The sequence below is a fragment of the Polypterus senegalus genome, chromosome 2 (assembly GCF_016835505.1).
Source record: "Polypterus senegalus isolate Bchr_013 chromosome 2, ASM1683550v1, whole genome shotgun sequence".
NCBI lineage: Eukaryota > Metazoa > Chordata > Cladistia > Polypteriformes > Polypteridae > Polypterus > Polypterus senegalus.
The window spans coordinates 294028886-294042530 of NC_053155.1; the positions used below are offsets into that span (position 1 = coordinate 294028886).

At 40.2% G+C, this 13645-nt stretch overlaps 1 protein-coding gene across 1 annotated transcript in view; it reads right to left on the bottom strand.

The window, feature by feature from the left end:
- Positions 1–10467: 10467 nt before the first annotated feature.
- Positions 10468–13645, bottom strand: part of ccdc169 (coiled-coil domain containing 169) — a 41479-nt gene continuing 38301 nt past the window's right edge. The window contains exons 7-8 of the mRNA XM_039745801.1: positions 12009–12082; positions 10468–10671 (exon numbers count right to left, since the gene is read on the bottom strand). Of these exons, the coding sequence (XP_039601735.1) occupies positions 10569–10671; positions 12009–12082 (177 nt within the window). The 3' untranslated portion in view covers positions 10468–10568. The remainder of the gene's footprint in view (positions 10672–12008; positions 12083–13645) is intronic.

Sequence of the window (13645 nt, forward strand, 5' to 3'; positions counted from 1 at the left end):
ATCATTTAAAAGCCTGTACAGCAGCTGTCCTTTTGCCACTTCGCATCTCTGCTTCTAGCGCTGTGAAGTTGGGGGTACGGGGTGAGGGCTGAACGCAAACTAAGGAGATGTGCTTGGATCATCTGCTGGCTTCCTGCTGCTGGTGAGCTTAAAGATCTGCTTGTTGTTGTTTTAAGAGCTGGGAGCACCTGAAGTGTGTCTGCCAAAAGCATTCCAACAACTGCTAGGTTAGATGTCCATGAACTTGTTTTAAATTGTTTGTAAGTAGGGGATGATGTGCAAAAGTGTCTCTCCGAGATGATCTCGATCGCTTCGCTCAACTCCCCTCGGAGGTGTGCTACGCTCCTGCCACTTTGTATCTGTTCCACTCGCGTTGTGAAGGGGGGGAACTGAACACATGCTCAGGAGAAGTGGACGGATCAGCTACTGGCTTTGTGCTGCTTCTGCCAAGGTGTGTGTTCTGCTTGTCGCTCTGCATGTCGATAATTTAAAAGCCTGTACAGCAGCTGTCCTTCTGTTTCACCACCTTGTTTCGCGTGATGTTAAAATGTCTCTCACAGGATGTCAGATTGTCTCGTCTCATCTCCCTGGTCTCTGTGCCAAGATTTTTTCTTTTATAATAGAGAGATGTTACTCATATCCTTAGCCCGACATCCACATATCATATGTGTTTACAAAGTGTCTTTTAGTAAGTTTACATGTGTTTAAAGCATGTGGGAGGGGTATTTTAAGGTTTAAACCTTCAAAGAAAATGTTTATTTATATGGTCTTTCTATATCGCGGATTTTCACCTATTGCTGATGGGTCTGGAATGTAACTTCCGTGATAGGTGGGCTTATGCCTCCTCCAGACCACGAGGGGGCGACTGTCCTGGTGGCTTTGGGGACTATGGGAACTGAGCTTGGAAGCTCAACCCTATAGGGGCCCGTGGTCACCATCAGGGGTGCCCAAATGCCTGAAGTGCTGGGGGAAAGAAGACCAGGGACACCCGGAGTGCTTCCAGGTGCGCAGCCGGTACTTCCGCCACACTGGGGAGTGCTGGCGGAAGCTAATCAGGAGGCACCTGGAGCACATCCGGGTGTGTATAAAAGGGGCCGCCTCTCTGCATTCGAGGGCTGGAGTTGGGAGAGGAGAAGGACAGAGCTCAAGAGGAGAAGAAAGGAGGAACCCTGAGGAGAGTGAGGCATTGTGTTGAGGCCTGGACTTTTGGGGGAGTTTTGGGGTTGTGTTATATACAGGGTTTCCTGCGGGTGCTCCGGTTTCCTCCCACAGTCCAAAGACATGCAGGTTAGGTACATTGGAGATTCTAAATTGTCCCTAGTGTGTGCTTGGGGTGTGTGTGTGTGTGTGTGTGTTGCGGTGGGCTGGCGTCCTGTCCGGAGTTCGTTTCCTGCCTTGTGCCCTGTGTTGGCTGGGATTGGCTCCAGCGGACCCCCGTGACCCTGTAGTTGGGATACAGCAGGTTGGATAATGGATGAAGATTATATATAGCTGCACAGTGCAACCAGCACCTCGCCCTACACACTGGCAGAGGTCCACAAAAGCTCAGTTTCTGCTGAAGAATAGGCAAGCCCTAAAGGGAAGCGACCTGTCAAGCCCGTGTTGCCATCGTGGAAGTCTGGGTCAGCACAGGAGCTGAAGAGACCACCCGGAGTAAGTACGCCCTGGAAGATGGAGTCTGGGAGGTAAATCTCGTGTGTGAGAGCTATCAGCTCAGCGGGGAATTCTGCACTGTGGCCTGGCATTGTTTTTTGGCTGGTAAGTGCCCAGATCCATGTCTGTGGACAAAACACGCTGACCCGTGGGGAGACAGTGGAGCAACGTCAAAAGAAAAGGAGGGGTCGCCACCGATTGGAGAACGTCTGGGTGAGGTATGCCTAGTAAAATGACTCCCCATCTGACTCTGTTCAAAGCCGGATGGAAGAGGTGGAGGACCGGAAAGCCCTCCCCGAAGCAGGCGAGGGATTGGATGGGGTGTGTTGAGCGCCCGACGATGATTGGTTGAGGACAGGGCTGTCTAACGTCCATCCAAAGCATGAGGAAGACCCGTCGGAGTCGGCGCAAGTGCCGCAGGGGCCCTATGGCTTGCATCCGGCTAATGAGTACGAGCGAAACATGAATCCACCGCTGGCTAACTTTAATACTTTGCTTGTGGCTGTACGTGAGCTGGAGGAAGCCATTCAGCCCATACAATCCTTATTTGGGGCCCTGCGAATGTTGCGGGAGGTAATTGAAGGGCTGGAGAAGAAAGCGGAGGCTCCCCTGATGGCCATCAAGGAGTGGTGGGGGAGGCACGACATGGGATTCTCCAGCCAGAGCGATGAGGTAAGTACAGGTAAGTACTACTGGTACCGTAAATCAAAGTGGAAGCCCTAGCAAATAGAGCTGAGACACTGGTGACCGGATTCGAGTAGCAGGGCATCCTACAGTTGACCGGGGAACAAATACCGATCACGCAGTAGTGGCTGAGGCATGGGGGAGGGGCCAGCTTGTATGTGTCTGCACACAGACCGCCCTGCTTCAAGAAGCTGCAGCGGTCGCATCCAGCTCGAGAGGAGTGCAAACAGCATGGGGGCCCTCTTTGTCCCATAAGGGGATTCAAGTTGTTTTAGCATCCCAAAATAAAGGGAGGTCCCGAAGAAAGAAGGGAGGGTCTCCCAACAGGATGAAATGTGAGCCTGAGAGCTCACGTACGGTAGAAGAGCGCTCTCCACAGGGATGGAGAGAAGCCCCAAATCTGGCTGGGAACGAGGCGGAGCAGAGATACCCCACTTGTTTTCATTTCTCTAGGGCAAGGACACAGTGACAGTGTTACAAGTGCCACGTCATTGGCCACATGTGGAGACACTGTCCGTATGGCACTGCAGAAGGTGCCTAGAGAAGGTGTCGCCACAGCATCTCCGCACCTTTTTTCTGTTATTTTACAGAACGTGACCATAGACTGCAGTATGTTGGCCCCATCCTGGGATGTAACAGCTCTCGAGGGACGGGCCGCTTTGCCCTACGGGCTTCAGCTGGGGGAGAGGCAGTGTGACAGATGTCCAGGGACACTGCCCCACCTTTTACAAATAAATAACTGAAAAGTGGGGTGTGCGTAATTATTCAGCCCCCTGAGTCAATACTTTGTAGAACCACCTTTTGCTGCAATTACAGCTGCCAGTCTTTTAGGGTATGTCTCTACCAGCTTTGCACATCTAGAGACTGGAATCCTTGCCCATTCTTCTTTGCAAAACAGCTCCAGCTCAGTCAGATTAGATGGACAGCATTTGTAAACAGCAGTTTTCAGATCTTGCCACAGATTCTCGATTGGATTTAGATCTGGACTTTGACTGGGCCATTCTAACACATGGATATGTTTTGTTTTAAACCATTCCATTGTTGCCCTTGTGTGTTATGTTTAGGGTCGTTGTCCTGCTGGAAGGTGAACCTCCGCCCCAGTCTCAAGTCTTTTGCAGACTCCAAGAGGTTTTCTTCCAAGATTGCCCTGTATTTGGCTCTATCCATCTTCCTATCAACTCTGACCAGCTTCCCAGTCCCTGCTGAAGAGAAGCACCCCCAGAGCATGATGCTGCCACCACCATATTTGACAGTGGGGATTGGTGTGTTCAGAGTGATGTGCAGTGTTAGTTTTCCGCCACACATAGCGTTTTGCATTTTGGCCAAAAAGTTCCATTTTAGTCTCATCTGACCAGAGCACCTTCTTCCACATGTTTGCTGTGTCCCCCACATGGCTTGTGGCAAACTGCAAACGGGACTTCTTATGGTTTTCTGTTAACAATGGCTTTCTTCTTGCCACTCTTCCATAAAGGCCAACTTTGTGCAGTGCGCAACTAATAGTTGTCCTATGGATAGATTCTCCCACCTGAGCTGTAGATCTCTGCAGCTCGTCCAGAGTCACTATGGGCCTCTTGGCTGCATTTCTGATCAGTGCTCTCCTTGTTCAGCCTGTGAGTTTAGGTGGACGGCCTTGTCTTGTTAGGTTTACAGCTGTGCCATACTCCCATTTCTGAATGATCGCTTGAACAGTGCTCCGTGGGATGTTCAAGGCTTTGGAAATCTTTTGTAGCCTAAGCCTGCTTTAAATTTCTCAATAACTTTATCCCTGACCTGTCTGGTGTGTTCTTTGGACTTCATGGTGTTGTTGCTCCCAATATTCTCTTAGACAACCTCTGAGGCCGTCACAGAGCAGCTGTATTTGTACTGACATTAGATTACAAACAGGTGCACTCTATTTAGTCATTAGCACTCATCAGGCAATGTCTATGGGCAACTGACTGCACTCAGACCAAAGGGGGCTGAATAATTACGCACACCCCACTTTGCAGTTATTTATTTGTAAAAAATATTTGGAATCATGTATGATTTTCGTTCCACCACTTTGTATTGGTCTTTCACGTGGAATTCCAATGAAATTGATTCATGTTTGTGGCTGTAATGTGACAAAATGTGGAAAAGTTCAAGGGGGCCGAATACTTTTGCAAGCCACTGTGTGTATGTATGTATGTATATGTGTATAATATATATATATATATATATATATATATATATATATATATATATATATATATATATATATATATATATATATATATATACACACACACGCTAAGGGACTTTGCCCCTTGCTCGCCAACCGCTGTGTTTGGTTTTCCAGATACACACTTTTACTGATCTTTTTCTTTGAATTGTTGCTATTTCATTAGTTTCACTTTTATTTCAGAACTTCTGTAAAAACAATATTTGGAGTCCCAATATGCTGAATCTTTTAAATGAGGTTAGTGGGATATGTGTTTAATGGCTTTGTACCATAATTCAGGATAGGTTTCTCTGTTTGGAATTTTAGAACAGACAAAACGATTTACTGTACATCATCAGCAGTTAATTTGTTTTGCAAAGTAACCAATAAATGGTAAAAGGTAAACTACGTTTTTGAAATTCTCTTGACTTAAACTTCAAAGCCTTACAATATTTACATACTTCTGACATATCACCTACAGTATGTCCATATATTCGATCTCTATTTGCCTTTTAGTTATTTATCCGAGTAATAATTTCTCTTTTTTTTTGTGCTAATGTGATGTTTACTTTCTTTGTTTTGACACTGTCGTTTATTTCTGCCTTCATATTCTGTATCTTGCTCTGCTTGTGTTTCGTGCCTGTTTTTTTTTTTTTTTTGAGTATTTTGAATTCCAGTTTTCATTATCTCTAACCTGCTCTGCATGTGTTTGGCGCCCTTGTTTTTTAACCTCTTTATGAGGTTTTACTTTGTTTTCTACTCTGTCTTTTATTTCTGACCTTGCTTTGTCCTGCTTTTTTTTCCAATGACACCTGGTCCGTGGTGATTATTTTCCCTTTTTCGAGTAATAATTTCCGTTTGTTTGCGCTGCTGTGATCTTTCTTTTTTTTTATACTTTATAATTTTCCTACTTTCATATTCTTTAACTTTCTCCACATGTGTATCGCACTAACATTTGTGAACGTCTTTATGAAGTTCTACTTTGTCTTTTAGTCTCTCTCTTTTAATTCTGAGCCTGATTGGATGTGCTTTTTTTAAATTCCACTTGTTCCGGGCTGATAATTACTTTCCTTGTTTTCTGAATTTGCACCTACAGTAGATTATTCTTTTTCTTTCTTGCTCTTTTTTTCTCTCCAATGCTTTTGAGTCACTTTTCTTCACGCTGCTTTGTTCTTCGTTTAGTCGTCGACGTTTCATTTATAACGTATTGTCCTTATACGCTTTATATGTGCGGAGAGCCCTGGATCTGTGTGTGCTCAAATCCTTACACACACACGACTGAGTGTTTTGCTGCCTGTGGTCTTATTTGATATTGGTTGTAAGTAGGGCATGTCTTGCAAAAATCTCATGTTCTACATCATTGCGAGACGGTCCTGGGTCAATCTCTTTTGTCTCATCAACAATTGGAATCTCTTTTTGGAAAGGCCGCGTCTCTTCAAGCGTGATGGCCTGCATCCGAACAGTTTCGCGCCCGGTCCTCTCCGAAAACATATCGAAGGTAATTCGTTTTTCTTGACTATCTATCTCTGCTCTTAACCCCTTCCGAAATAATACTGTTGTGCCAGGACATGATGAATGTTTAATAGAGTCTTCCGTTAAAGTGCACACCATTAATACTGTAATAAGCAATCTCAATGCACGTAGAAAACCTAGGAAATACGGCATAAACTCCAATAATCTAATTAAAATCACTATTTTAGAGGAACAATGTATTAAAATTATAAAAACAGATCACAGATTAAACAAAAAATACACACAGAGCGGCGCTAATAATAATAATTTAGTTCCTATTCCAAATAACAATAGCACATAGTACTCATCTCTGCACCTCCGAAACATTAAATATGGCACTATTAAATGTTAGAGCTTTAACTAACAAAACGTTTTTATCAACGATCTTATTAGTGATAAAAATAGATCTTATTGCACTAAATGAAACATGGCTTAATTCAGATGCGCGCAGTTTTAATCGAATCTGCCTCCGGATTACAGTTTTACTCATGCAAACCGCCAGGGAAAAAGGGGGGGCGGATTGGCTAACATTTACTCGAGCCGATTAAAATGTAAAGATGTCAGTTTTGGTAAGTTCAAGTCCTTTGAGTATCTCGCCGTTGTTATTCATGGAGATTCTCAAGTTCTAGTACTATCCGAGTATAGACCTCCTAAATATAAGCGCGTTTTTGAGGAATTCTCTGACTTAATGTCAATTTTAATTACTAACTATGACACACTCCTAATAGTTGGCGACTTTAATTTTCATATAGATAATCAGTGTGATCTAAAAGTAAAAGAATTTATGAACCTCCTGGATTCTTTTGATTTGAGACAACTCATAAATCAGCCTACACATAAAGCAGGTCATACATTAGACTTAGTGATTACTAAAGGACTGAAAGTTGATATAAAACAGATCATTGATATTGGTCTATCAGACCATTTTCTTCTACTTTTAATATAGAAATAATGATAAAAACACTCATGAGAAGCATATTGTTAAAAACGCTTCTTTGATTCGCAGCAGCTTTAAAACTTACAAAAATTTTAAGCAATCAGTCCGTTTATAGTGCCAGCTATAATAGCGAGGATAATGTAAATAGTAAGGTGGAAAGATTTAATTCTAAAGTGAGAGCTGCTGTTGACATAGTTGCACCTGAAAAGACAGTGAAAAAATCTTCTAGCATTGTTATACCATGGAAGACCCAAAGAGTGTCTGATTTAAAGAGAACATGCCGTAGAGCTGAGTGTCAATGGAGGAAGACTAAACTTACTATCCACCATGAAATATTAAAAGTCAAAATAACAGAATACAATAACACTGTCCGTCTTGAGAGACGCTGCTATTTCTCTAAGATTATAAATAACAATGCTAGTAATCCCAGAGTCTTATTTTCTACAATTGATCGCCTACTAAACCCAGGTAGCTCAAAGGAATGCCTCCTAAGTGCTTCCAGTGAAACCTGTGAGGCTGTCGCTGTATTTTCAATCAAAAATTAATGATATTAGAAATAACATAGTATATCTCCCCAACACTAAGGATCCTCCTAAACCCCAGCATCCTGTTATAAACAAATTAAACTCTTTCACTAGGATAGATTTACCTGATTTAAAAAAATAATCTCTCAATTAAAACCCTCCACCTCGTCCTTGACCCGATACCAACAAGGTTTTTCAAAGAAGTATCAGGCGTGCTAATTGATAATGTTCTTGACATAGTAAATTCGTCACTAGATACTGGGGTCTTCCCAGACTGTCTTAAGACTGCTGTAGTTAAACCCCTACTTAAGAAACATAATCTTGACCCTCAGCTCTTGAAAATTTTAGACCCATCTCTAACCTGCCTTCTTAAGTAAAGTTCTGGAGAAGGCAGTCATTATGCAGTTAAATGACCACCTAAATAAACATGCTATTCTTGATAAATTTCAGTCAGGTTTTAGAACAAATCACAGCACAGAAACTGCACTCGTTAAAGTAGTAAATGACTTTGGGTAAATGCAGACAGAGGCCATTTATCTGTTCTCATCCTCTTAGATCTGAGTGCTGCATTTGACACCATTGATCACAACATTCTTAGAAATCGCCTTAGTCAATGGGTGGGCCTCTCTGGCAGGGTCTTAAATTGGTTTGAATCCTACCTGACAGGGAGAAAATTTTTGTTAGTTGTGGGAATTACAACTCGAAGACACATGATATCCAATATGGTGTTCCACAAGGCTCTATCCTGGGTCCGCTGTTATTCTCAATCTACATGCTTCCGTTAGGTCAGATTATCTCAGGGCACAACGTGAGCTACCACAGCTATGCTGATGACACACAGCTGTACTTATCAATAGCACCTGATGACCCTGATTCTATTGATTCACTAACACAATGTCTGACTAGTATCTCAGAATGGATGAATAGTAATTTTCTCAAGTTAAATAAAGAGAAAACTGAAATTTTAGTGATCAGCAATAATGGATACAATGAGGCTATTAGAAATAAACTGGATACATTAGGATTAAAAGTCAAGACGGAGGTAAAAAGCTTAGGGGTGATTGTTGACTGTAATCTGAATTTTAAATCACATATTAATCAGATCATTAGGACAGCATTTTTTCACTTAAGAAACATAAGTAAAGTTAGACCTCTTATATCACTGAAAGATGCTGAGAAATTAGTTCACGCGTTTGTTTTCAGTCGACTAGATTACTGTAATGCACTCCTCTCAGGACTACCCAAAAAAGATATAAATCGTTTGCAACTAGTGCAGAATGCAGCTGCTAGAATCCTAACTAGGAAAAGAAAATCCGAACACATTTCTCCAGTTTTATGTCACTGTCACTGTGTCATTCAGAATTGACTTTAAAATTCTGCTTATGGTTTATAAAGCCTTAAATAATCTCGCCCCATCTTATATATCGGAATGTCTGACACCTTATATTCCAAATCGTAACCTCAGATCCTCAAATGAGTGTCTCCTTAGAATTCCAAGAACAAAACTTAAAAGAAGTGGTGAGGCGGCCTTCTGCTGCTATGCACCTAAAATCTGGAATAGCCTGCCAATAGGAATTCGCCAGGCTGATACAGTAGAGCACTTTAAAACACTGCTGAAAACACATTACTTTAACATGGCCTTTTATAACTTCATTTTAATCTTAATTTAACTTAATCCTGATACTCTGTATGTTCAATTCATCATAATAACTATTCATGGTGGCTCTAAAATCGGTACTGACCCCTACTCTCTTTTCTGTTTCTTTTTCCGTTTTTTTTTCTTTTTCTGCGCCACCACCACCTACTCAAAGCTTCATGATGCTCCAACAATGATGGATGGATTAAAAGGCAGAAGTCTACGTGACCATCATCATCATCATCAAGCCCTTCCGTGAGAACCCTAAATCCAAAGAGGACTGTTTCATTTATGTTGGGTAGAATGCCCAGAGGGGACTGGGCGGTCTCATGGTCTGGAATCCCTACAGATTTTATTTTTCTCCAGCCGTCTGGAGTTTTTGTTTTTCTGTCCCCTGGCCATTGAACCTTACTCTTATTCGATGTTAATGTTGATTTATTTTGTTTTATAATTGTGTCTTTCATTTTTCTATTCTTTAATATGTAAAGCACTTTGAGCTACTGTTTGTATGAAAATGTGCTATATAAATAAATGTTGTTGTCTCGCGGGTCTTTTAACTGTCTTCCGTCATCTTAACGTGAAGATCACGTCTCGTCTCCCGTCTTTCTCTCCCAGGATATTTTATTTTTATAATATATATAGTGACGTGCGAGTCCCTGTCTTTTACCCCAAAACATGAAGCTAAGTCTCAGTACTTTTGCAATGCCAACTTTATTCAGCTTGAAACAGTAACAGCACGCTTAATTATTGAAGTGGGGTCTACCATTCTCCTAAACACAGACACACCAATCAGGGAGGGTCGTGGCATGCTATGTGGATTTCACTTTCATCAAACAACAAATCTTTTAATTCTCGTGGATACGCCTCTTCTTTGGGAAGAAACACTACTTTTCCCTAATGGCAACATGAATTAGACAATCTACAAGCCTCCGACTTAAAGTTTAAATCCGAACAATATATTCAACCTCTTTTCGCTGTTCTGTTATTTCACAGAGTAATAATTTCCATTTGTTTGTGCTAATGCAATCTTTATTATTGTTTTTTGAGACTTTCGAATTTTAGTACTTTCATTATCTCTAAACTGCTCTGCATGTGTATTGGACCACCGTTTTTGAATTCTTCACAACGTTCTACTTTGTCATCTTCTCTTTGTCTTTTATTTCTGGCCCTGGGTGTGGTTAAATCTCTTGGCACAAAGACTCGTCTTTTGGGATGTGAAAGTGTCTCTGAAAAAGTCTTGTCTCATCCCAGGATTTTTTTATTATAACATATATATATAATAAACTTGCATAGGAAACCATAAATTCCAAAATCTTTTATTTTGTTTATTTGTGTTAGGAAACCAATTACAATAAAAATTTGACATCAAAGTAGAAAAAAAATTACACAATCTCATGAAATGTTTTCGTCAGCATTACGATAAAATGACAAGCATATTCCCCATCAGTGCTTTAACTTTGGCAGTGGTAATACTGTAGATTGCTTCTTAAGTGCTTGCTGTTTGGCATTATAAGTTCTCTTATTAGCTGGCACACTGTAGTTGGACCTGCATAAAAATTGGCAAACAAACGCATAAATAAAGCAGTTCAGTTTGTTTTTTGAAGTAAAATTTTATTTTTCTGTTCTTTAAATTTCATACTAGATACTTATAGAAAGAAGAGAGTGCTTATCAGTAAGTAAAGTTAGCCTGCATTTTGTGAGCAAATATATATCCTCTTAATTTTTGAACATTATATAAAATAACTTCTAAGCATATTTACAAATGTAGCGTTTGCACATTATAATTCTAAATTTTTGCATATATGATACATTAGTATTATGTAAAGAATCATCCTTTTCTTAAAATTATATTTCACCTTTTTATGACATTAAGAGTGGACATGAATATTAATTTAAAGATAGAGCTTTTATTGTCTTGATGTGAGATTTAGCTTTACAGAATTTTAATATGATAGTTTGAGTCATACGAATTGATTCAGTGAAGTTCAATAGGTGTGCATTAACACATGTGACATCACCAGCATCTTTCATTTCATAAGCACATGTGCAAGTACTGCCCATCTAATTTATTAATCTTGTTCACTTGTTTGTTTTTATACATTTTATTAGAATTGTTTTAAATATACATTTATGTCCCTTTGTACATTCAACAAATGAATCAAACAAAACTGTACCTTATATAAATATTAATCTATTTTCTAACAATTTTCTTTTCAACTTTAATGCACACTTTCTTCATTTAAATTGTCTGGAATAGAAATGTATGATTCACTCATTCTTTCTATTTCATACTGAATAATTACCCCGTAAATGAGTCAACTATTTCTTGTTCAGTTGTTTTGCAAAATAAACCATCATCTGAGAACAACATGCACAATTATCATTCATTTAATTCTCAAACAGAATCATGACCAGAGAATAAGTCACGCGATTCTCATTCATTTTATTTATAAACTGGAATCAAAGTCATCCAGACGGTCTGGATCTGCATAATTAGATCTGGACCACCCTGTATGATGCATGCATTCAGAGTGGAAATCCTCTCCTCCTTTTTTTTTTTCTTTTTCTTTTTTTTATTGTTTTACTCTCTGTCTGCCCTGAATCTGGCTGACGAATCAAATGAATCGATTCACGTAGCGGGTAGTTTGAAAGAATTGAACCAGTAAATTGAATTGGATTGCCCATCACTAGCAATGGCATCACATGTCATGATTCCAGTGGTCATGTGGTAGCATCTATTGCTGTTATAATAAGCAACATTATTGTGACAGCTTAGCTATTAGCTAAACCACTTTTAAATTTCATTGATTTTTAAAATAATGTTAAAACTGAAAGGTACATTAAGCAAGTCAAAATTTAAACATAGGGTATATAATCACATACCTTTTTTGATTTTCATGCATTTCACTTGCTTCAGTCACATGATGCTTCCTGTTTGCTTCTATTATGGCTGTAGCCTAGGTAAAAAGCAAAAGTTTTAAATCAGACACATTGTATTTTTTAGTAGCTTAATAATGTTTCTCGTTTTTGTTTTGTTCTGTACTTATACAGTGCCCAACAGATAACTTCTAATCGTTCATGAGCAAAACTAAGGATGGAGCTCATTGTGGAAACTTTACACTCATTGTTATATAATATACACCGTTAGGTATAATGACAGTTCAGAAAAACTACAGAGAGGTTTTTGTTTTATATCTTCATAAAAAATTAATTTAGCCATGTGTTATACCATGCACACATCATTCTGAATCCCACACGGTACAAGAGGACAGCTGCAAGAGAGCAAAGTGAACAAGATTAAAAGGAAAATAAGAGCTTTTTGAAAAGAGAAGTCAAGAAGAAACTGAGTTGTGGCTGGTTTTTTGGATTTATCAGGTTAGCAGGGTAACAGCTACAGGGTAGAAGCAGTCAAGCCTACCATGCGAGCACATTGGCTTCTCTACTGCCTCCCAGAAGGTAAAGTAAATAGTTCACTTCTGTGATGAGAGGTGTCACCAGTAACACTACATGCAAGGCACTGCTTGCACTAGAGGTCCTCAGTAGTAGGTAACGAGGCACCAGTAATGTGCTGACCAGTTTTCACCACTCACTACAGAGTGTTCCAGTCTGAGAATCTGAAGTTACCATACCATACTTTGATACAGTATGTGAATTTCTCCTTGGGGATTAATAAAGTATCTATCGATCTATCGATCGTTGGATAGAATATTCTCAGTAGTGCAGTGGTTATAGTTCACTAGAATCTGAGAAGACTGTTAGAATTTCCTCAGTGTCTTCAGAAACATGCTTCTGTGCCTTCTTGACCATTCTGAAGGTGTTGAGGGACAATAAAAGATCCTCAGAATTATGAATGCCCAGGATCTTAAAGCTGGAGACATGATCAGCCACGGTCCTGTTGATGAAGACGAGGGTGTGCCTGCAGCCTTCTGACTTCCTGCAATTTACAGCGAGCTGCTAGGTCTTCATGATGTCTAAGGCCAGGTTATTGTTGAAACACCATGTTGTTAAGTACTGTAGCTTTTCTTTGTGGGCTGACTCATCATTTTTTGTTGATGTGGCTTACTATCACGGTGTCATGTGCAAACTTAATGACTGTGTTAGATCTATGTATGGGGAAGCAGTCATCTGTAAACGGGGAGTAGAGTAGGGGATTCTGTATATAGCCCTTTTGGACACCAACCAGTGTTTAGGGTTATGGAAGATAAAAATCTATGCAATGACGTAGTTGCTACTAGATTAGGAAAGCACTTGATGTAGATGTTGGTCTTAGACTATGAAAGAGTTAATCAATAACAGCCTGAATCTGGATTTTTATTTTTCTCTAGCTAAATATAGAAACCACCAATATTTTCTTTAGAGCAAGGTTAAGGAATATGAGGTGTCATAGGGTGATAATCTGTTCTGGGTGTCCGATAACGGCTCGGCATTGGATTAGATATATTGGTTGTGTAGAAATGGCTGTACTTGAACCCTATGGAAAATATTGGTGTCCGAAATCTAGGCAGCAGGAGGATGAGACC